The 25,079-nt window shown below is 32.8% G+C and overlaps 1 protein-coding gene and 1 non-coding gene across 2 annotated transcripts in view; both read right to left on the bottom strand.

Moving 5' to 3' along the window:
• The window catches only part of Cfap47 (cilia and flagella associated protein 47), a 403,733-nt gene that overhangs the window by 342,408 nt on the left and 36,246 nt on the right, over window positions 1-25,079 (bottom strand). The window contains 11 exon segments of the mRNA XM_047535909.1: window positions 2,778-2,855; window positions 6,072-6,203; window positions 8,045-8,167; window positions 12,225-12,289; window positions 12,292-12,354; window positions 17,238-17,411; window positions 17,414-17,478; window positions 17,776-17,992; window positions 23,161-23,257; window positions 23,357-23,391; window positions 23,394-23,541. Coding sequence (XP_047391865.1) covers window positions 2,778-2,855; window positions 6,072-6,203; window positions 8,045-8,167; window positions 12,225-12,289; window positions 12,292-12,354; window positions 17,238-17,411; window positions 17,414-17,478; window positions 17,776-17,992; window positions 23,161-23,257; window positions 23,357-23,391; window positions 23,394-23,541 — 1,197 coding nt within the window.
• Trnaa-agc (transfer RNA alanine (anticodon AGC)) lies at window positions 18,151-18,220 on the bottom strand. Its single transcript has one exon. It is a non-coding gene; the product is annotated as a tRNA-Ala (tRNA).

Here is a 25,079-nt window from a genome sequence, read left to right as displayed (position 1 = left end):
GGCATGGTATTGGTACCAAAATAGACAGGTAGATCAATGGTACAGAATAGAGGACATGGACACAAACCCAAATAAATACAATTTTCTCATATTAGACAAAGGTGCCATAAATATGCAATGGAGGAAAGATAGCCTCTTCAACAAATGGTGCTGGGAAAACTGGAAAACCATATGCAATAGAATGAAATTAAACCCCTATCTCTCACCCTACACAAAACTCAACTCAAAATGGATCAAGGACCTCGGAATCAGACCAGAGACCCTGCATCTTATAGAAGAAAAAGTAGGTTCAAATCTTCAACTTGTTGGCTTAGGATCAGACTTCCTTAACAGGACTCCCATAGCACAAGAAATAAAAGCAAGAATCAACAACTGGGATAGATTCAAACTAAAAAGTTTTCTCTCAGCAAAGGAAACTATCAGAAATGTGAAGAGAGCGCCTACGGAGTGGGAGAATATCTTTGCCAACCATACCTCAAATAGAGCGCTAATTTCCAGAATCTATAAAGAACTCAAAAAACTCTACACAAAGAATACAAATAATCCAATCAACAAATGGTCTAAGGAAATGAACAGACACTTCACAGAAGAAGATGTACAAGTAATCAACAGATATATGAAGAAATGTTCAACATCCCTAGTAATAAGGGAAATGCAAATCAAAACTACCCTAAGATTTCATCTCACCCCAATTAGAATGGCGATTATCAAGAATACTAGCAACAATAGGTGTTGGCGAGGATGTGGTGAAAAAGGAACACTCATACATTGCTGGTGGGGTTGCAAATTAGTGCAGCCACTCTGGAAAGCAGTGTGGAGATTCCTCAGAAAGCTTGGAATGGAAACACCATTTGACCCAGCTATCCCACTCCTTGGCCTATACCCAAAGGACTTAAAATCAGCATACTACAGAGATACAGCCACATCAATGTTCATTGCTGCTCAATTCACCATAGCCAGATTGTGGAACCAACCTAGATGCCCTTCAGTTGATGAATGTATAAAGAAACTGTGGCATATTTATACAATGGAATATTACTCCGCAATGAAGAATGATAAAATTATGGCATTTGTAGGCAAATGGACGAAATTGGAGAATATCATGCTAAGTGAGATAAGCCAATCTCAAAAAACTAAAGGACGAATGATCTCGCTGATAAGCGGATGAGGACATATAATGGGGGGTGGGAGGGGTTAGCATTAGGTTTAGGGTTAGGTTTAGGGTTAGGGATAAGGAGAGCGGTAAGAATGAAGGAAAGAAGGACTGTATAGAGGGAAAAGAGGGGTAGGAGGGGTGGGAGGGGTGGGGGGGAAGGGAAAAAAAATAAACATCATTGCCCTATGTAAACGTAAAAAAAAAAATTTCCTGCCTCCATGCCTAATAGATGAGCTCTACCTTAAGAAAACTAAATAACTTTCTGAAAATTGAAGGTGTTTTTTTTTAAATTTCAATTGATATTTATTTTTTGTTTAAAAGTCTCAAATGTTCCTAGGTTTACTTAAAACAGAAACAGAAGCAAAAGTCCTGATGGGATCATATCAGTACTTGACTTAGGTCAGATATACAAACATCTTTGGCGTTAAAAAGTTTAAAAAACAGTTTTAATGCAGTAACAATAAATGAAATAGAAATATAATATACTCTAAAAAAAAAAAAAAAAAAAAAGTACAGGTCACCCAAGAATAATATGAAAACAGTTATGATGGAGATGTTTCCAGAGTTCTATTAATAAAATATAATAAATATGTATATTTATATTCATAACATCTAATAAATGTCGCAATGAAGGAGGAGCATGCAGGCCTGCTTTGAAGAATCAAAGAAAGCTTCTTTGGTTAGAAAACACCAGATCATATTCTTGAAGGACTGGCTAGGAGAAAAAGGGATGTGTGTATGTGTGTGTGTGTGTGTGTGTGTGTGTGTGTGTGTGTGTTTGTGCACTCTATCAACTGTAGCACAAAACAGTATTGATGTACAGACAATAATTTCAGAAATAAATTTGCCTGTAGATCAGAAAATGTAAATCGAGACCACAATGTGATATCATTTTATACTCAATTGATTGGCAAAAGTTTAAATCTGGCAATCCAATTTGTAGAGCAATGAAATGTGGGGCAATGGCAACTAAAGAAGAAATTTCAGAAATGATTTTGAGAATCCAAACCTGTACAAATTCTGTGTCTCAGGAACTCTATTCCTACAGAAGCCCTTGTATACATATTTCATAATATATAAATGGTCACAGCTACAGTAGCTTTATTAACAACAACAACAAGAAACACCTGATTGGATGGACAACAGAACAAGTATATAAACTATAGTATATATACACAAGGAACAATTAGGCAGCAATGACAATGAATAACATACAGTTACAACTTAAATGAATGTTTAAATACAATATTCAATTAATAGCAACTACAAACAGGCTTATTTGTAAAGCTCAAAAATGAACAAACTAATAAATAGCTAAGGCAATTTACACATGATCATTATAGGAAAGTGATCATCTGTTATGATAGATAGGATCACAATGAAGACTACAGGTGATTTTAACCATAATGGCAACATTCTAATACCTAGTTCAATGGTGAGTTCTTAAAAATTCTTTCAATATTTTATTACATCATTTACATATATAATCTAAGTTAATTTTTATATGTCAACTTACTTCAGAGTAAAATATTTTTAAACATAAATGAGTTGATTTAGGATATATAACAAATAAAAGTCACCACACTTAAAAACTGATCACACAAATGGGCAATATACTCACCGGCTTTATTTCAATATTAGCAATCTCAACAGATCCACCAATCCTAAGGTCTAGCATATTTGCATGGTGAATAGCAACCTTATTTAAGAGAAATATAACACATTGTAGAAACCACATTAAAATATAATCATATACTGCTGAAGAATTTCCTGGCATTTACATAAAGGTTTATAATTTAAATAATAGTGACATTATATAAATGTGCAAACTTATTCCAGCACTTATATTTGTTTTGCAGAACTGATACTCCTAAGAGTATTCAATAATTAAAAACTATCTCAAATGGGATCAGTTGATGGCTTGTGAATTTGACTTTATAGAGTTTTACCCATTTAACTAGATCTTATTGTAACTCTGTAACACTTTTTTAAAATTTAATCTCAATGTATTATTCAAAATTTAAAAAAAAACAACAGGAGACCAAGTGAAATATATTTCTTCCCATAGAAAGAGTATACAATACATATAATATTACACTAAAATCATAAGTAGTATAACTTAATGATTCAAAGGAAATTACAAATTGACATGCTTTTCATTGATTAACCTCATTTTTAAGTCTTAACATTCATGGCTTCCTTTTACTCACTTCCCCCATTATTCTTTTCATCTAACTGCTTTAACTCATTCATCACCCTTAGCCCACTGGCCCCTTGACCCTCTCGTCTCCAGAGACTTAAAATTCCCCTTGGACAATATCACCCTTCATAAATACACAGCCTCTGAAAATATACATTCATTCATCTTTCTTTTCCTCATAATCCCCTCATCCCTTTCTCACTCCTTTTCAAAGCCAATAGTTTCTGAATATCAAGAGAGAATTTCAAGCCTGTGATGGATTATGATCCCTTGAGCAGCCCTAATTCATCTGTCTCTATATTCCCCTCATTCAACTTCTTCTGAAGTTTATCATTCTAACTTCTCACATAATGATATATATTTGGTCCACTTATACTCATCTGCATCCTCACAAAGACATTAGAGAAATTCTCTGCCGTCACTAAGATTAATCCTTAGCCTTCAGACTAATACGGACAGTGTGTGTGACTGACATTATATTAGGCATCTCTGTGATCTGAAAGTTGCCACAAACTCAAATAAGCATTTCCCTATAAAATCTGCTACTATTTTGTCATTCTGTTTTGAACTGAATGTTGCCACCATCTGCCTCACCCTTGATTTACCCCCCTCACTTATGTGATCCCTTTTCAATCACCAAGCCCTAAGCATTAATCTCCTTAATTTGACTAGAATTTGTCTAGAATCTGATTTTCTGACACTTTCTGAAAAACCGAGAACACTGGATTTTTCTTATGTGGACATGTTCATCAGATTAATAACTCTGCAATCAATCTTATCAGCAAATATCATTGTGAAATCCTCACAGTTAAAACTCTACCTCTTAAGATGAAGCCTGTATTTCTTAATGTTGCTAAGGGCCCTGTATGACCTAAAACTCACACAGATCTCTAAGTCTGTCTTTCACCTACTATCATCCAGGTAGTCTATAAATCCAATCATGCTAAACTTTAAGTTTCTCATATATGTCTTGCAGCTCCATCTCTTCCCCAAGTCTGAACACATGCTATCTCTAGTTCCTTAAATATTCTTTCCTCTTCTTCTCTATTCCATTATCAACCTTTTAATCTGGCTGATTCTCAAACTTAGGAGTCTTTTAGATGTATCTTCCCCTAGAAGCCCTGCTGCATATATTAAGCCTGGGCTGTATACTCTCCTGTCTCTCTTTTCCTGTTGCATTTTTCCATCTCAGTATTTGCTACAATATATTTTCATAATTCATAATTTAATTATTGCCTTTGTGCATCCCCCAAACTGTAAACTCTTCAAAATCAATAACCCTGATTATCTTGTTCAACATTGTATCTTTAGCATCTACAAAAGAGACTGATGTATAATGTGAATGTTAAATGGAAGAATAAATAAAACTCATAATATTAAAAAAGTAAGATTTGTTTAAAAATAAAAGCATAATCCTCTAAAATGCAGAATTTTAATAAATTTCTTATTTTTTATTTTTGCCAGAATATTATTTAAAAATATTCTTCCCAAGACTCAGATCACATATCACAATATATAAATTTATAAATGTCTTTCAACACATTTATTTATAAAAATAAGATAACATTCTTAGGTTATTTATTTTAGGGTCAGGCAAATCAGTGCTCATTACTTTAGGCTACAGAATACTTAGTCATAAATTGCTATGGTAAATTGAGAGATAAAGTGGAAGATGTGTCTAAAACTACTCCTTTCCATCTGATGATAGTGTACATATTGTTTTTTCGAATTGTTCTAATTGGTATATGTGACAGTAGAATGCATTTTGACACACTGCACACCAATAGACCACAACTTCTGATTCCTCTTGACTGTACATGGTGCTGAGTCACACCAGTAGTATAATCATACATGTATATAGGGTTATAATGTCTGTCTCATTCCACCATCCTTATATTATGTTTTTAAGGTGAGTAAATGCACACATCTGATAACTGAATTGAAGGTAAAAAAAAATTCTATTCCTTGAGTTTTGTAACTGAATAAAATTTTACATAAACTGGTCCTGTATATTTTGTCTAAAGAGCACTTAGAGAAGTGTTTAAAATTAAGTTAATAACTTCATTTACATAATTCCTATAAAATAAAGCAGTAAAACAATTTATGTGTGTAATAAAATACAGATGTTAACATTGCATTGGATTTGCATACGATTCATAGTTATCAATTAGCATCCCATCATTGATTTTTTTCCCCCTTAAGCAACCCAAGTAATGCCATGAAAAAGGCCATCCTTTCTCTATGACTACTGAGGATTTGTCAAAACTCAAGAGATGCCAAATATTACAATTTCCTGTGAAAGTGTCCCATATTAATGGAAGGTATTGATTTCAAGTAGAAATTTCCATTAACAACTTTCATCAGAAATATTTTCTGCAAATTCTCTCCAAGTTCTGCTATCCAACTTTATATTAGATTATTTATGTAAGGTTGCTTTTTTATATTTCTAAAAACTACACATTTTAGAGCTAATTGAATTTCTAAAATAATCATAGAAATTTTAAATTTTGACCTTTAGTGTCGTTAACTTTAAACTCCATTCCCAATAGAAGAAATTTAAAATAGTTTTTCTGAAAGTAAATGTGTACACATTTTACATACTATAACCTAGTACTGTACATATTTTAAAGAGCCAAACAAACTCACATAGATATATAAAAGGTACAAAAACACACATATATATATATAGAGAGAGAAACATATAGACAAACATACCTTTACTCTTGTATCAAATTTTTCTGCCTCAGTGGGTGTATAGGAGATATCAAGAACAGTTATTCCTCCAAATGGAATTATTCCTTGTGATGGAATAATATTAATGGGAGGCAAAAGACTCTGGTCACAAATCTATAATTAAAAATGTATAGAAATGCTACATTATCCCTAAAATTATTGCTTCAAAGCTTTCTCATGAAAGTATCCACACCACTGGGCATAGGAAATAAGGTATTGTAATGTTGACTGAAAATATCAAACACAAATATCTTGGACTACAACAAGGAATTGCAGCCCTCATTCAGCAAAAAGAACGTTCAGTGGTGGCACCTTCCAATTCAAAATGGAGTGCTTTCAAGACCACAAATTTTTTTCTTTTTAAAAATCCATTTTTTTAATTGATGAATTGCAGTTATACATAAAAGTGAAATTAATTGTAATATATTCATACATACACATGGCATAGTTTGGTTAATTTCATACTGTACTTTCTGCCCCTTCCCCTCCCTCTTCCCTGTTCCTTGTTCTCCATCCTCTACCCAACTCTTCTCCCTTCTATCTTCATGAGATCCTCCCTTTGTAAATTCCTTATTTCTCCAGCTTCCACATAAAAGAAAACATTCAACCCTTGATTTTTTTTATATCTGACTTATTTCACTCAGCATATTGTTCTCCAGTTCTGTCCATTTACCAGCAAATGATAAAATTTCATTCCTCTTTCTGGTCAAGTAAAACACCACTATGTATAGAAACCACATTTTCTTTAGCCAATCTTCTATTGAGGGACCTCTACACTGGTTCTATAACTTGGCTGTTTTAAATTTTGCTGCTATAAACATTGATATGCATGTACCACTATAGTATGCTGATTTTAGTTCTTTTGGATAAATACCAAGGAGTGGGATAGCTGGATCACATGATAGGTCCACCATTCCTAGGCTTTTGAGGAACCTCTGTACAACTTTCCATAGTGGTTGGACTAATTAGTACTGCAAAATTGAGAAGATTGAGATATATTTTGAGATACATACCATGACAACATTCTACATACAGCTTTGATAGTTTTCCTTTCCCTGATACTGAAAACTATAAGCAATTTAGTGGAGATGCAGGATGCTGAAGTAATCTCTTCTTTATCATCTCCTTGACAGAATGTCTAATATCTAAGATATTACTTTCATCTTCAAAAAGTCATAAGGTTTTTGGTTGTGCTTTGTTAGAGGTCAATTTAAACCTATCTACCATTCTTAAAGTCAGAATAATTTAAAGGCAAATTGGTGAAAATATTTTGGGGAAGAGGACAATAGACTATCCAGGTAAGAACAAATTATGAAACCAGCAGAGTAGAAAAAGATTTCTTCATTTGTTTATTTTGGCAAGAATTAATTTGGGCACAAAAAGACATGCTAATATAAAGCTTGAATAAAAATCTTAAATGCTAACCTCTAATACCACTATTTGGGGTGGTGTTTAATGTATTGTTTTAGCAAAAACAAAACAACTCTATCACCTCTTATTCCCTCCCTCCATTTAAATAAGGAGTAACAATTATAAACAGACTAGTTTCAGAATGGCCTCCATCTAGGTCCCAGTAGCTATTATAACAGTCCTGTAAATGAAGAGAAAAGGAAAAGCACATAACTAAATATAAAGTGTAAAATTAATTATAATGTATATTTAAAACATTTAAACATTTTTTCAATGCAATCCAATAACTGAAAGTAAAAACTGGAGTAGATAAGAAGAAAGGGAATAATTAAATAAGGGAGTGAGAAAATGATTCTTACGAATCATTTAAAAGGATGAACCGAGATAAAATGTACTCAGAAAATTCTTATATAACACCTAAAATTAGTATAAATCTATTCATAGGTAATAAAGCATTACTCTGATAGAATTCATGGCACCAACAAATTGAATCAGATCATAATATGATCTGATTCAAATAAGAAATGACCAAAATTCTATAGTACCTTGAAATAAGCATGGTTTTTTCCTACATTGTGTAATATGGCTTTCCTCCAAGTTGTTAAGCCTTGAGGACTATTACTGAACAGTATTCTTGGCTCCAAAGATGTGACCTTGGTGTGACCAACCTAGTAATGAGAAGAGGAAAAAAAAAATGTAACTGAAATAATAGCAAAGAAAATAATTTATCACAAAAAGAAGTGTTTTATTAACCAAAGATATGATTATTGAAAGAAAAATGATAATCTTCTCTATATTATTTATTCAGTGTGTTCTAACATAAAAAAGCAAATCACACATCAGGTTATTTCATTGTAGTTTTAATTAAAAAGTACTCAAGGTATTATATTGTTTTCCTAAATTCAAACAAAATCTGTGACAATCCAGTTAAGATAGAGTAATAATATCATAGGAGAGATTTTATTTAGCATTTTGATTGTACTATTAACAATTAGATATTTATAATTTAGATATTTAAATATTTTTAGACAAAATGTCTAGGTATTTCAGTGGTAATATGATGATAATAATGGTAATAAGATTACTGTGTGCCCAGTATGAGTCAAATATATATATATATATATTTTCACTATGGTCTACCAGTTTAGAAAGTACCTAGGGAAAAGCTAGACCATGTCTGCATTGCTCATCTTTGAACACACAGTCTGCACAGGGCCTGGTACAGAGTATGGCTCTAGTAAATAACAGTGAAATGAATGGATGAATGAATGAAACTGCCAAATTTCACAGCTAAGTAAACCAAATGTAGGGGGATCAAGTATTTTGTCCAAGTCATACAATGGTTAAGTAACATTCATCAACTTCACAAAATATGTATAAATATATTTTAACAAATATATATAATTTTTCTAATATATCAAGCTCTTGTGATCTTTACATGAAAGAAAAACCCATCTTATGAAGAAAGAAGCAACGTTAACACTACTCATCAGAACAGAAGAGAAAGTAATAAAAGCAAGAATAAAAATATACTTTTGCCCTATAAAATACCTCAATTTTTAAGCTTCATGGAGTTTTGTAAAATATAAGGTATAATTAGGTTGTGCTAAAGAAAAGCAAAATAGAATGATATATTTAAAATGTACTCCCAAACTAGAGAAGGCAGAGTGAGTAAGATCACTCTATGGAGGAAATGAATTCAGAACTAATAAACCCATTGATTCATCATTGAAAGGAACTTAGAGCTATTATCCACCCAATCATGTACAGGGTGTTACTATGTGCTTTGCAAACAGAAAGATTTGAAGGACCACAAGTATGGAAAGAAAGTTGCCAAAAGAAATTAGCTAGGCAGGTTTCTACTACAAGCCTTGTAAATATAATATATAATGATAATACACACTTTGCTTATTTGAGAATGGGGACATAGTTTACTATGACTTACAGAATGATAACACAAGTCTCCCCAGCTCCTCATTCTGCACAAAGCACTTCATAAAACACTTTTTTAAAATAATTATAAAGCACTAATAAATGTTCTTTTAAAAATTGAAGAGAACATTTTTTGGAAATATTGGTATTATGTACCTGTCTAATCATATAGGAAAGCAAGCTATAGCCAAGGAGAAATAGTTTTCCAATGCCTTGTTCAGTGTACTTTATACCAGATACTATATTGTCTTTATCTAATAAATATTATTTCCTAAGTTTAATGCATCCTTATAATTGTTTATTAGAAAATCACAATTTGGACAATTGGAATGATAAATTATTAAATTAAGAGAAGAAGAAATAGTCGTCAGTCAGTTCTTACAAAATAAATGACAAGCCTCAAATGAACATCTTATTTATTCATTTAATGTTCCTTTCTATTTGCTTTTGTAAGAGTTAATTTTTGAAGCTTCCAAAATAATCTAATTAATTATTGTGATATCTGAGAGTATAATTCTTATCCAATGCTGGCCTAGGAAGTGCAAAGAGTAAATTTTATCACAGGGTAATAACAAAGGATATGGAAGCAGTTGGATATAAATTTCAACTAAGGTGTTTACTGTACATGTGAACTTGTATCAGTTACCTAAGTATTCTAATCCTCCATTTTCTTCAACCATCAACTGAGTTAATAGTAAGAGCCTCATAGGGTTTTTACAAGGATTAAATTAGCTAACACATGAGCACATTTAGCACAGCACCTAGCACATAGTAATTACTCAATAAATGGTATCTGCAATGCTAAATCTAAATTAGTAAATTTTCATCTTTTATCTATTAGACAAAAAATACAGACGAGGTATGTTAGCAGATTTATAATAGTAAAATCATTAAGCACAATTATATAAAAAACAGTTAAAACCCTGTATGCATATATTCACAAGACAGTAGTAAGAGTGATCAATAGAAACATTACTGTATTAGCTAAACATTTGAAATAAGCCAAATCCCTATCAGTTGTGTAAATGATAAGTGATGGTATGGTCACACAATGGGATACTATTCAGGAATGAGAATGAAAAATCTACAATCATAATCATTGGCATAGAAAATCCCACAAACCTAATGATGACAAAAGAAGTTATATATATAAGAGGATATTGGTTTAATTCCATGTATATAAAGTTCAAAATCAAAATTAATCCATGCTCTTAGAAGTAAGGAGAGTGATGATCCTGGGATGGATACAGTGAATGAAAATGTGAACAGGAGGGCTGTGGTTGTAGCTCAGTGGTAAAGCGTTTGCCTAGCATGTGTGAGGCACTGGGTTCAATCCTCAGCACCATGTAAAAATAAATAAAATAAAGGTCCATCAAAAACTAAAAAAAAAAAAAAAATACATATTTTTTTAAAAATGTGAACTGGGGTGGGGTGGCTCTTTTGTTGAATTAATCACATGATGTTTTTCGATCTAGCTCATCTAGGAGTGGGTTACAAAAGTGTTATTGGTTTGTGAAGATTGAGTGATAAAAAATTTTCAGTATGTGTACCTTTTAATGTATATCATACTTCAATATAAAGTTTAAGAAAGAATACGAAGTAACTAGACATAAAAAAAAACAGTAGTGTTTGGCTTATTTCAAGTTTGGACTAGAGGAAAAACCCTACTGTGTTCTGGCTGCCACTTAATGTAATTCAAGTTTGTGAATCTCTCATCTTTTTAGGCTATAAGTTCTGTCACAACTAAAATATGTAAGAGTATCATCATGCCCATAGATAGAGATGGGGTTTAGTAAAATAGCCTTTGGCTTGTTTTAAATTTCTAGGGATGCTGGGTTGAGCCAGGCACAGGGGCACATGCCTACAATCCCAGAGATTTGCGAGGCTGAGGCAGGAGGATCTCAAGTTCTAGACTAGCCTCAGCAACTTAGCTAGGCCCTAAGCAACTTAGTAAAACCTGTCTCAAAATAAATAATAAAAAGGGATGGTGATGTGGCTAAGTGGTTAATCATTCCTGGGTTCAATCCTTAGTACCAAAAACTAAAAATAAAAACAAAAAATAAAAAAAACCTGGGGATTATAGCTCAGTGGTCAAGCCCCTCTGGGTTCAATTCCAATACCGAAAAGAAAGAACACTGGATGGAAAATTTGACATACAAGTAAAGTGCATTCTTGGAGATAGAAAGTCATGAAGTTAAGACCTTCTGAAAGGCTCTACCACAGAAAGAAGCTTAAATTTTATCTATTTCAGATTTCACTTTACTCACATTTTTATTACAAGATGTATATTCTGTAAAAATGTAAAAATCTGTATTTTACTGCTATGTAAATTACATGATCTATTTCATACTGAATTATTAACTACTACTAGAATATTAACAATGCAATACATTAGAGCAAAATATAATTTTCTCTCTTCTTTTTCGGTACCTATTAGTGAAATAATTTAATTTCCAGTTGCTTCCATGATGGTATCATATATTATAGAGACTCTGACAGTCTAGTATTGTTTTCATAAAAGTCTTGGATTTTTTTAGCTAATTCTAGATAGCCTAACACATTTTTAAACGAATTCTTCATTTATGATAGACAAGAGGCCCATGAAGGAGTTAATGAAGTATTCATGAAAGTCAGTTTTTCCATATACTTTATGTGTGTATGTATGTAATGTATGTTTACATAATAATATACAATGTATTTATATGTATATAGTTGCATATATATAGTACACATATGCATACCCAACCAATTTATAGCACTCAAAATAAAAATCAGTTCAAAGGAAATAATTACATATGCAACACATTTTAGTGTCATCGTGTTTCCTTCAGAGACATGAAGAATAAAATCCCCCTTTCTGGAGAACTGAAACTTGGCTGCCACATTACTTCACATTCCAGTGATGAGTATGCTTCAACAGTGCCTATGGAGAATAAAGAAAGAAAAGAAAATATTTAGCACATTTTTATCACATTGATTTTTGTTAATATTCAAAGAAAAGCTGACTTAAAATGTAATTGCATTATACAACAAATTATTAAAATTAAACTCTAATAATAGGGAAATACTAAGTGGAATATTATCAAATGGGCATTATCGTATGGGTTTTGATTGAAATCTAAAATGCAAGCCTTATTTCTCAATTATTTATTTATTTATTTATATTTGTGTCTGGGATTAAACCCAGGGGCACTTACTCACTGAGCCACATCCCCAGCCCTTTTTATTTTTTGTGACAGGGTCTCGTTAAGTTGCTTAGGGCCTCACAAAGTTGCTGAGGCTGGTTTTGAACATGTAATCATCCTGACTCAGTCTCCCAATTTGCTGGGGTTATGGGCATGCACCACCACACCTGGCATATTTCTCAATTTTAACAGGTGAATAAAAATACATGACAAAAATATGTCAATATTTAAAAATATACAAATTTAAAATGAAACAAACACCCTATGATTAGTAATGGCTTTACATATAGGTACGTACAGGCAATATAGTGCCAGCACATACAAAGAAGATGAAACCCAAAGAAATTTCTGTCCATATCATTTTTGACAAGGGAAACTGGAGCAAAGAACATTCTAGATAAGATCACTGCTGCCCTACACCTGAAATTAGGGTCTTGTTGTTGGGAGAAATCCTAGGTCTTGGCTAGCAGCAGTGAACGTCTCAAGTGCGTAAAGGAAAACCTTCGCACATTCATGCCCTCAGGAAAACCTGCAGAGAGAAGCATTCCGCTCTGGCCACCTAGGAAAGTAAACAACTGCTCCCAAATTGACCTAGTGTTACCAAGGGAACCTGTATAGAGGCCTGGTGGTCTGATTCCTCGTGGCACATTGTGAATTTGCAAAAATTCTATAAAAGGTATGGCTATCCCTGCAATAAACGAGTTTGCAGGTTGCTCGCCACAAGCCTGCTTCTACCCAACTCCCAGAGTCTGGGGTCTTGACTCCGCAGCCCTTACCTGCACCTGAGCTACCCTCGCACCCCTACATCTTGTTATGAAGGGGAATGGATATCAGATATGAGTTTAGCAATGCCTACAACAACAGGAGACAGATATAAACAAATATTTGGAGATGGTAAAACAAATGCATAATAATAGCAGAAAAGATGGGGGGAACCTTATATAGCTCAATGAAATAGAAGAACATCATTATAAGGAGACAGCATTTGAATTGGGACATGAAGAATGAGTTAGATCTTTGCAGGACAAAACTTGCAGGAAGCCTAAGTGTCTTTGCGTTAAAGTACAATAGAGGATGGGGTGTGGGAAAGACTATGATGGGAAGTACCTTTAAAAATGAATATTCAATGCTACAAATAAAGCTATCTGAGTCCCCAAGAAAAGCAGAGACAATAAAAGTATTATACAGTCCTGTTGAAGGGTCCATTTGATGAGAATTTTTTTTTCTTCCATCAGTATGCTTATATATTTTTCTCCAGTAACATTATATATAACAGGGGACAGGCAAAAGAAATTGGATGGCTAGATTGAGCAAGTCTGGGTCTGGTACTTTATATGACCAAGGATTTACAAAACTTAGAAAGATAATGAGAGTGAAATGACTGAAGCAAGCTCAAGGATTCACTTGGTATTTTAGTAATGGAAAAGAAACAAACAAACAAACAAAAAAAGCAGAAGCATAAACAATACCTATAAAAAAATCAAATTAGAAGTGAGTTCTACCTCAGAAAACATTAATGCACTCTTATTTTCTTCCCTTACAATATGTGCTACCCAAACACAAATCCAAAATATAACACATCTCAGGGAGAAAAGACAAATGAAATATAATTTCAATTTAGAATTATTCATGTTAGTTTACCCCAAAAGGCAGAAAAGCATATAATTAAATGTATTATCTGGGATGCAAAATCAATACAGCATAAGAAAAATAATCTAGTGAAAAGTCACTTCCTATTCATACAAAGAGGAAAACAACATAAAATTGAGTAATTATCACTTAAGTATTCTGAGGAAAACAACAAACAAATCTATGTGTATGACACAAGTAATACTTTCTTCAATGCTATATAAATAGTTTTGAGTACTGTTATCATTGTATTCTTAAAATAGAAAATGAACTTACATACTAATGATCTTTTTCATACAAACATTTTCTTTGGAATTAAACATTTTTGTGCTTTTTTAATGCATTGGTGATTTTATGGGTTAAAATTATAAGACGGGTCCTTGGCAATCCAAAAGAAAAAAAAAAGTAAATGCCAAAATCTCCCTTTAAAATAAGACCTCTATAAAGACCATGAGAACTGGTGCTGCTCCAGTTATATTGTAATTCTACTAGTATTTTGCACAAATTAAGCATCATCATTATATCTCCATGGCTATCAGGAAAAGCTCAATCCATTCAGCCCCGTTTAGAATGGAGAAATAAAAGTATTAGTGCACTGTGCTTTTTTTTTTTTATTGCATTGCTGGAGGTTGAACCCAGGACCGTATGTTTTTAAGACATGCACTCTACCAACTGAGCTATATCCCCAGCCCTGCACTGTGCTTTTAAGACACCCTTAGGGCAATATCAGGTGGCTGGTCAAAACCTATAACTGGAATATTGATAGCAACCTACCACTGTTCTATACCTGTCCAAACAAAGTGAAGAAGGGTTATCTAGAATCTCTTAAATTTATAGAACTATGACTATACAGAAAAATGAACACTTTCTTCTCAGATTATTTTATCTCAACAGAACCCAGTATTATTAGTATTATATTGGGAGGGGGGTTTACCAGGGATTGACTCAGGGGTGCTTAACCACTGAGCAACACCCCCAGTCCTTTTTATTTTTATTCTGATACAGAGTGTCACTAAGTTGCTTAGGGCCTCACTGAATTGCTGAAGCTGGCTTGAACTTGTGATCCTCCTGCCTCAGCTGGAATTATAAGCATGTGCTACCACACATGCTTGGTTAAATGAATTTGAGAAATATTAATGAAAGTATACCTCAGATGCTTAGTAAATTATAATGTAAGATTGTGTTAAATAAATCCAGGTTATTCAAAAGATTAAACAGTTATATCAATTATCTCCAACTGTACTCTTTTCACTGGTTAAATTTGTCAACACCTCTACCTATAATCCACATTAAAATTGACCTAAAATCGGCAAACTACAGTAACACAGCCATATTAATGTTTATAGCAGCTCAGTTCACAATAGCTAGATTGTGGAACCAATCTAGATGCCCTTCAACAGATGAATGGATAAAGAAACTCTGGTATATATACACAATGGAATACTATTCAGCCATAAAGAATAATAATATTATGGCATTTGCAAATAAATGATAGAATTAGAGAATATCATGCTAAGTGAAATAAGCCAAGTCCAAAAATTCAAAGGCCGAATGTTTTCCCTGATAAGTGGAGAATTATATAATGGGGGTGGGGGGTGGGAATGAGAGAATAATGGGGAACTTAGAATATGTAGAAGGAAATGAGAGGGAGGGGGTATGAAAAATGGTGGAATGCGACAGACATCATTACCCTATGTACATTTATGATTACACAAATGGTATGAATCTACATGTGCACAACCATAGAAACGAAATGATGTACCCCATTTGTGTACAATGAATCAAAATGCAGTCTGTAAAAAGTTAAAAGCTAAATAAAAAATTGAGTAAATTTAATTTAATACTTAAGATTGTTTTTATAGCACCATGTTCCTTTTGCAAACCCTTGCAGAAGTATATAAAAATCCTGAGGGGCTGGGGTTGTGGCTCAGTGGTAGAGTGCCCGCCTGGCATGCAAGAAACCCTGGGTTTGATCCTCAGCACCACATGAAAATAAAATAAAGGTATTGTGCCCACCTACAACTAAAAAATAAATTTTAAAAAATCCTGATATTCAGAAGAAAAGAAATTTAAACAAGATTTCTACAAACCAATGCTCCTCTGTGATCTGAATATAGTATATTTAGATCTGTTCCTAAATTAGAAATAAAGACAATGAGGGAGGGGAAGGGGAAAGTAAAGGGAAAGAAGGGGAGGAAAGAAAAGAGGGAAGAAGGAAGCAAGGAATTGATATAGAGATGGATAATAAGATGCATGATAGGTTGCTGTTACTTTGAGGACACTTTCAGGGGGAATAAAAGTCAAAACAGTAAGAAAATTTTCATAATCACAGAGCTACCTATGTATTCGGTAAAACATAGAAGGTTTTCATACATTGAATCTTTATGGACTATATAATCTCTCCAGTCTAGATGTAATTGATACTTAAATCAATAGACTTTCAAAAACATTTAATTGACAATGATTCTACATATTCCAGTGTATAATGTGATGATTTAGTACATATATATATTGGTAATGATTGTCACAACCAAATTAATTAACATGCACATTACCTTTCATAATACTTGTGGATCTCAGCCAATAAGTTGAAAGCCTTAAAAGACTGGAAACCTTTGAGAAATAATTAATAATTAATTCTGCCTCTAGAATGTCTTTGAATTGAAGACAGCAAAATCAACTCTGCTTGATCTCCAACCTGCCCTGTAAACTTCAGATTTGCCACACTACTGTGTGAGCAAGAGCCAGTTCTGTAAGATCCTCCTCTTCATATCCATCTCCTATTGGTTCTATTTCTCTGGAGATTCTGACTAAAACAGTATCCATACTTTCAAACAATATTTATGTATGTAGAAATAAATGCCTCTGATGACAGTAGCTAATTTACTTCCATGCTCTTAGCACAAGAGCACAGTATACAATAAACGGTTCATGTTTGCATACACAAATGAATGAATACATGAATGTCTAAATGAACAGAATAAACCATTACCTTTAGCTGGACGAATGGAAAATGCCATCCCTTTTATTGTGTTTACTGGTTGCCATTCAAATTGGGCAGAACAATTCTGACGATTATACAAGCTAACCGTTCCCCGAAAACATGTTTTCACCAAGAAGCCTTGTGGTCTCAATACTAGTTCTTTAAGCGATAGTTCAAGTTTACTGGAATGATATTTGCCATCACTAAGATGTGCCCTCCAGGTGTGTTGTTCACTGTAAAGGTAAAAGATCTGTAATACAACAAAAGCATCCAATGTAACTGATAATAGCTATTTGTAATAATAGAATTTAGTTATGTATAAGAATGCATAAACCACAGATTAACATATACAATATGTAGCATTTAATATTTCAAATAATTATGAAAGAGAATTAAAATACCCACTGCAATTTGAACCTACCAGTCTATAAACTGATGCACATAAAGTTTCTATGTTTTGTAATGAAATATAAATTACAATTACTTTTGTAAACAAATATATAGTCTACCAATCATTCTAGCAAAACAAATTCAAAATAAATCTTACTTCCAAAATTTTCCAATTGTAGGAGATTCAAATATCACTGAAATATAAGTACTAGATGTAGGTGGAATCACATATGAAAATTGTTTGGTTTTCTGAAGTTCTTCCAAATTAGTGTCTAACTTGATCAAAATATTCATAGGTAGCATATTAACGACATGTAGTAGATGAGTATTTGTAGAGTTCACAGAAATGTTACCAAAGTTAAGGACAGAGGGCCCTGAAATAATGAAAAGTTAGTTATTAAGTTTAATGTTGGTAAACATGTTCATTTATTTTTTAGGTTTTCAAGATTATTTTGATCAATCAAGTTGTATAAAAATGACATGGAAAAATAATTACTACAGCATCAGAAATTATTAAACTTTTTTTTTTTTTTGGTGGTACTGGGGATCGAACCCAGGGCCTTGTGCTTGCTAGGCAAACACTCTACCAACTGAGCTATCTCCCAGCCCTAAACTTTGTATCTGAAGAACTATAATTTGATATTTGGAGAATATTGACTAAAATTTAAGATGAACATATTATAGAATTATATGACCAAAATAATAAGCACAATACAACTCAGCACACTAATTTGAAACATCCCAACAACCTCCCTATTCCCTTAATACAATTATTTTATTCACTATCCAGAATTTACAGAAATTGATAATTTTCCCATGATTCACTGCCTAAGTATTCCCCTTCAAGTGTCAAAGGCTTATATCATAACAATTTGAATTAGTTTAAGTTTTAACCTGCCCTTAAGAGCTGAATTCATTCTTAACTAATGTAAAGCAATTATATTTAAGAGTGTAGAATTTCATTAATATTTACACATGAATACACCTGTGAAATAGAGACCACATAAAGAGTGAATATTATCACTCCAAAACATCTTGCGGTCCTTTATATTCCTTCCCTCCCCTCTTTGTCCATACAACCACTTGCTAGACAACCTCACTGCATTAAGTCACTGTCGATCAGTTTGCTCTTTCTAGAGTTTTTATAAGAATGTCATCACATAGTATATAACATTTTTCTCTGGTTTCTTCATTCAGTGAATTTCCCAGAGTTTAATCCATATTGTTACATGTGTCAATAATCCGTTCCTTTTTATTGGGAATATTCCATAGTGTGTATATACAACAATCGTTTGTCTATTCAACTGTTGATTGCCACTTGGATTTTTATCAGTTGTCAGCTATAAATTGAAGCTACTATAAACATTTACAAGTATTTGTTTGAACATATGATTTTTCTTTTGGATATGTATCTAGAACTGGAATGGATAGATGATATGGTAGGAAGCATATGTCTAAAAATTTAATAACTCAAAGCTGTTTTTAAATGGTTGCATAATTTCACATTCCCATTAGCTGTATACAGCATGAGTTCCAGTTTCTTCACATCTTTGGGAACAATTTAAATAGATTTTTGTTAATTGTTTAAGTCTAACCACCTAATTAATTGTGGAAGTATCTCATTGCTTTACTTTGTTTCTCTAAGAACTAATGATATGAATTTTTCTATGTGCTTATTTACCATTTGAATATCTTTTCTGATGAACTGTCTGCTCAAATCTTTTCTCCAGTTTTTAACTCATTGTTGTTTTCTTAAAATTGAGTCTTGAAACTTTTATTACATATTGTGGCTAAAAGTTCTTTATCTTGCTAGTGTGGAGATGCATGCCTGTAATCCCAAATGTTCGGGAGGCTGAGGTAGGAGGATCTCGAGTTCAAAACCAGCCTCAGCAAAAGTGAGACACTAAGCAACTCAGTGAGACCCTGTATCTAAATAAAATATGAAATAGGGCTGGGGATGTGGTTCAGTGGCTGCGTACCCTGAAAAAAAAATTCTTTATCTGACATAAAATTTTCAAGTAGTTTCTTAATCTATGTATTGTTTTATCCTCCTATTAGTATCTAAGGAACATAGATATATTTAGACATATTTAAATTTCATCAATTCCAATTTATCTATTTATTCTTTTATTGATTGCTTTTCATGTCATATCTAAGACATTTACTTTCCCCAAGGTCACAGATTTTTTTTCCTGTGAGTCCCCCTACAGGCAAGGAAACATGGTTTATAATCCATTTTCCCCCAGTTTTCTTATTATATAATTGACAAATTAAGATTGCATATTTTAGCTGGGCATGGTGGTGCACACCTGTAATCCCAGCAGCTCAGGGAGGCTGATGCAGGAGGATCTTGAGTTCAACGCCAGTGTCAGCAATTTAGTAAGGCCCTAAGCAATTTAGTGTTGCCCTGTCTCAAAAATAAAATATTAAAAGGGCTGGGGATGTGACTAAGTAGTTAAGTGTCCTGGGTTCGATCCCTGGTACAAAAATAAAATGTTGTTTTCAAATATACACCATAATGTTTCAATATATGTATACATATTCATATGATTAAGTCAATCTAAGTAACATATCTATCACCTTGCATACTTTTTTTCTGGTTAAAACATTTTGGATCAACTCTCAGCAATTTTTAATTATATTATCATTAACTATAGTCACCATGCTAAATAATACTTCTCCAGAACTTATTAAACCCATCTAATGAAACTTTGTATCCTTTGAAAAATACTTCCCCTTCTTCCCCATCCCTATTCAACCCTGATAATAATCATTTTATTTTTTGCTTCTAAGAGTTCACATTTTTTTTTAGATTCCACACATAAATGAAATCATGAAGTATTTATCTTTCTCTGCCTGGCTAATTTCACTAAATACAATGACCTCCATGTCTATACATGTTGCTACAGAGAATTTCCTTCACTTTTAAGACTATAATATTCCACTGTGCATATATATGCCACATTTTCTTATTTTATTTATTTTTTTTGCAAATATTTATGCCATATGATGTCATGTTTTGATATTAATGTATATTGTGGAATATTTAAATCATGCTAATTAATAATGTGTATTGTATTACCACACATACTTTTCTGTTTTTTAGTTGGAAAGAAAACATAAACTGACTCTTGGCAAGCTTTAAGTATACAATATATAGTTAACTACAATTATCATGATGTATAGCAGATCCTGATGATGAGATCCAGTCTGAATAGTGCTAAAGCTGAGACAGATCCAGTCTCAATAGGGCTACTGTTGAGGGGAATGGGGCTGTTTGTGGTATGAACCTGGAACTTGCCCAGGGCTGCCCTCTCAGATTGGCCCTCCTATTTTATTTGCAAAAAAAATAAAATAAAATAAGAAAATGTGGCATATATATGCACAGTGGAATATTATAGTCTTAAAAGTGAAGGAAATTCTCTGTAGCAACATGTATAGACATGGAGGTCATTGTATTTAGTGAAATTAGCCAGGCAGAGAAAGATAAATACTTCATGATTTCATTTATGTGTGGAATCTAAAAAAAAATGTGAACTCTTAGAAGCAAAAAATAAAATGATTATTATCAGGGTTGAATAGGGATGGGGAAGAAGGGGAAGTATTTTTCAAAGGATACAAAATTTCATTAGATGGGTTAATAAGTTCTGGAGAAGTATTATTAGCATGGTGACTATAGTTAATGATAATATATAATTAAAATTTAATTAAAAATTATAATTTTTAGTCTAGGACTGCTCCAGTTGTCCACACCCAGCTTTGTGGTGCAGAATGCTATCAAAACAATGGAAGAAAGTTAACTATATTTGGAACAAAGCTGGAAATTTTCATACTTATGGGTGTTGTCAAAATAATAATTTTCTCAAATGGCAAACAATTAAGAAAAGCCAACATCATGACCTGAAGTCTCAATAAAGAGAGCAATAGAAGATGCCAGGAACTGAAGATCAAGGTCTGGGCTCAAGACAAAGTGGGTCATAATAAGACCCTGTGTACCTGGTATAGCTAAAGCATTCTTGAAAAAAAAAAAAGAAGAGTAAATCTAAAGGACTGACCAATTTGACACTTACGATAAAGTTATAATATCCAAGACAATGTAGAACTGTTACAAAGATAGGCATATAGATAAGTGGAATGGAATTGAGAATTCAGAAATAAACTTGAGACATAGGATTGATTAGTTTTGGACAAAAGTGCCAGAAATTCAATGAGGGATAATATTTTAGCAAATGATGCCAAGACAATTGCATATACACATAAAAATAAAAAGTGAGACCTTTAACTCACACCACGAACAAACAAGTTAATTTGAAGTAGGTGTAGTCTTAATTATAAATTCAAACTTATAAAAATTTTAGAAGAAAATATAGGGGAAAATATTAGTGACCTTGCATTAGGCACTAATGTATGACTAGGAAATCATAATTGGGCATGAGTAGAAAAATCATAATTTATAAAAGGAAAAGGTTGTTGTTCATCTACATTTGAAACTTGTGCTTTAAATAACATCATGAAGGAAAATGAAAAAAACCATCCATGAACTTAGAAAAATATTTTGGAAATTATACATCTGATTATGATAAATGTCTTATATTGAGATGTCCAAAATAATTCTTATAACTTTATAATAAGAAAGCAAATATTCAAATTAAAAACTGGGCAAAGGATTTGAAAGACATTCCACCAAATAACATATATGATGTAAATAGGCATTTCTCTAAGTACATGAAAATATATTCATCAACCTAGTCATTAGAGAAATGCTAATCAAATCCATAATGAGGTAATACTTCATACCCACTAAAATGACTATAATTCAAAACAGAAAATAACAAATGGTAGTAACAATGTGAAAAAATTTTAACCCTTACACATTGCTAGTGGAATTGTCACTTGGTATAGTCACTTTGGAAAGCATTTAGAAGTCTCTCAATAAGTTATATACAAAATTTCCATGTAACCCAGCAATTCCATTCCTGGGAATCTAACCAAAAGCACTGAAAGCATATGTTCACTCAAAGAATTTTATGTGAATATTACAGCATCAATGTTCACAATAGCCTCAAATTAGAAATTGTTCAATGTCTACCAATGGGTAAATGAATAAGCAAAATGTGATATAGCTATAAAATGGGATGCTATTTAGAAATAAAAAGGAGCAAAATATTGATAAGTACTACCATGTGGATGAGGATCAAAAATATTATGCTAAGTGAAGGAAGCAACATGAGAGATCACATATTATATGACTCCATTTACATGAATTGTTCCAAACAGGCAAACCTATAGAGATAGAAGGTTCATTAATGGCTTCCTGGGGTTGGGGTAGAAATAGGGAGTAACTACATTCAAGCATAAAGGTGATGGCAGCATTCTAAAATTGAATTATGACGGTGGTGGCGTAACCATAAATTTGCCAAAAGGTATTGGTTTGCATACTTCAAACCAATTTTATGGAATTTTATGGAATATAAATTATAATTCATTAAATATTTTTTAACAAAGCAAGGTCTGTAGTAGGTAGATTTCTATATATTCTTACCAACAATTACTTGATGAATTTGCTTTGGTGTCAATATTAAGCTGCAATCATGTTTTTCATGGAGAGTGGATGGGACTGACTTAAGTCCATTGAGAACCTGAGAAAAACCACATTTTCCCAAAATTAATCATTCAATATTAGCAAAAGTCACTTAATAATTCTCATGGCATAACAAAATGCAAAATACTGCACATGCCTTCCTTTCCAGGGATTCTATCTCCTTGGATGCCATTTCTTGGTACTTAACAATTGATTAGCTTTGATCAGATGCTCAGCTGAAGACAGGGCCTCTTCTATTTCCATTTCTGAGAGTGATGGTGACTTTAGACCTGATGCTGGCTGTATGCCTATGTCTTGAGAGTCATATGATGCATGCGTTTCCTATCAAAATAACAATAAGTAATTGAGGTCAAGTCTTTTAGAAAATAATCCATACATTCAAATATTTCCATAGTATATGCAATTGCTATCCCACTAATATCTACTTAACCAGATAGGTGCACTAGTTTGCAGAAATTTTCCTTTGCTGAGGGCACTCCTCTTTCTCAAACACCTCACAAAGAAAGTTATGTGCTCCACCCCCACTCCACTGCCACACTCAGGGACAATCCGCAATCAATGTCTCCTATGGAACACAAAAGATAAGCCCCTTTGGATCAAGGCAGAAACTGCTATGTGGTAAAATATATGCTCAAAAGACTCTAGGCAGGAGGCTGTTTAAACTTTATTTGAAACATATCCTATCTCAGTTCCTTTCCCTGGCTTATGCTGTTTCCTTCATCCTGTATAGGTTTTTCCTGAGAGCATACTCTCCATAAATCATATGCACTTAAAATCCATGTTTTAGAATCTGCTTCTAGGAAAACTTAGATGGGATATCCCCAAATAAAAAGGTAACAAAGTGGTTTAATATTTTGCTCTTATCATATATTAAAATGTTATTTAAATCATTAAAAATGAAAAAGAGGGCTGGGATTGTAGCCCAATGAAGAGCACTTGCCTAGCATGTGTGAAGCACTGGGTTCGATTCTCAGCACCACGTATAATAAATAAAATAAAGGTTCATTGACACTAAAAATTTTTTTAAAAAAACAGAAACTAATACTGAAATATGACCCTATCTTTTATACTATACAAAAATCAACAAAAAATGAGTCACAAACCTACATGTAAGACCTGAAACTATCAAAACTACTAAATGATAAAAAAGGGGAAACATTTCCAGACACTGATATAGACAATAATTTTTTTTGATAAGATTCGAAAAATACCAGCAACAAAAGCAAAAATAGACAAAAGCAAAAATGAGATTATATCAACCAAGAAGCTCCTGCACAGCAAGGAAACAATCAATAGAGTGAAGGGGCAACCTACAAAATGCGAAAAATTTTGCAAACTATTAATCTGACAAAGGATTAATATCCAAAATATATAAAGAAGTCAAAAATTAATATCACCACAAAAATAATTCAACTTAAATTGGGCAAATGATATGAATAGACACTTCTCAAAGAACAAATTCAAATGGTAGATTTTTTTAAAAATCCAATATCATTGCTTATCAGGGAAATGCAAATCAAAACTACAATGAGATATCATCTCAACTCAATTAGAATGGCTATTATTAAAAATATGCTGGAAAGGATGTGGAGAAAAGGGAATTCAAATACACTATTGGTGAGAATATAAATTAGTATACCCATGACTCAGAATATTATGGAGGTTCCTCATAAAACTAAAAATAAATCTACCATATCATCCAACTACCCACTCCTGGTATATATCCAAAGGAAATAAAATCAACATAGCGAAGAGATGGCTTACATACTCGATCAATATATATTGTAGCATTATTGACAATAGTTAGGTTATGGAATTAGCCTAGGTGATCATCAACAGAAGAATGGATAAAGAGAATG

This window comes from Sciurus carolinensis, chromosome X, assembly GCF_902686445.1.
Source record: "Sciurus carolinensis chromosome X, mSciCar1.2, whole genome shotgun sequence".
NCBI classification, from domain to species: domain Eukaryota; kingdom Metazoa; phylum Chordata; class Mammalia; order Rodentia; family Sciuridae; genus Sciurus; species Sciurus carolinensis.
Note: the sequence above shows the minus strand (reverse complement) of the source record. Positions and strands in the feature narration are given on the sequence as shown.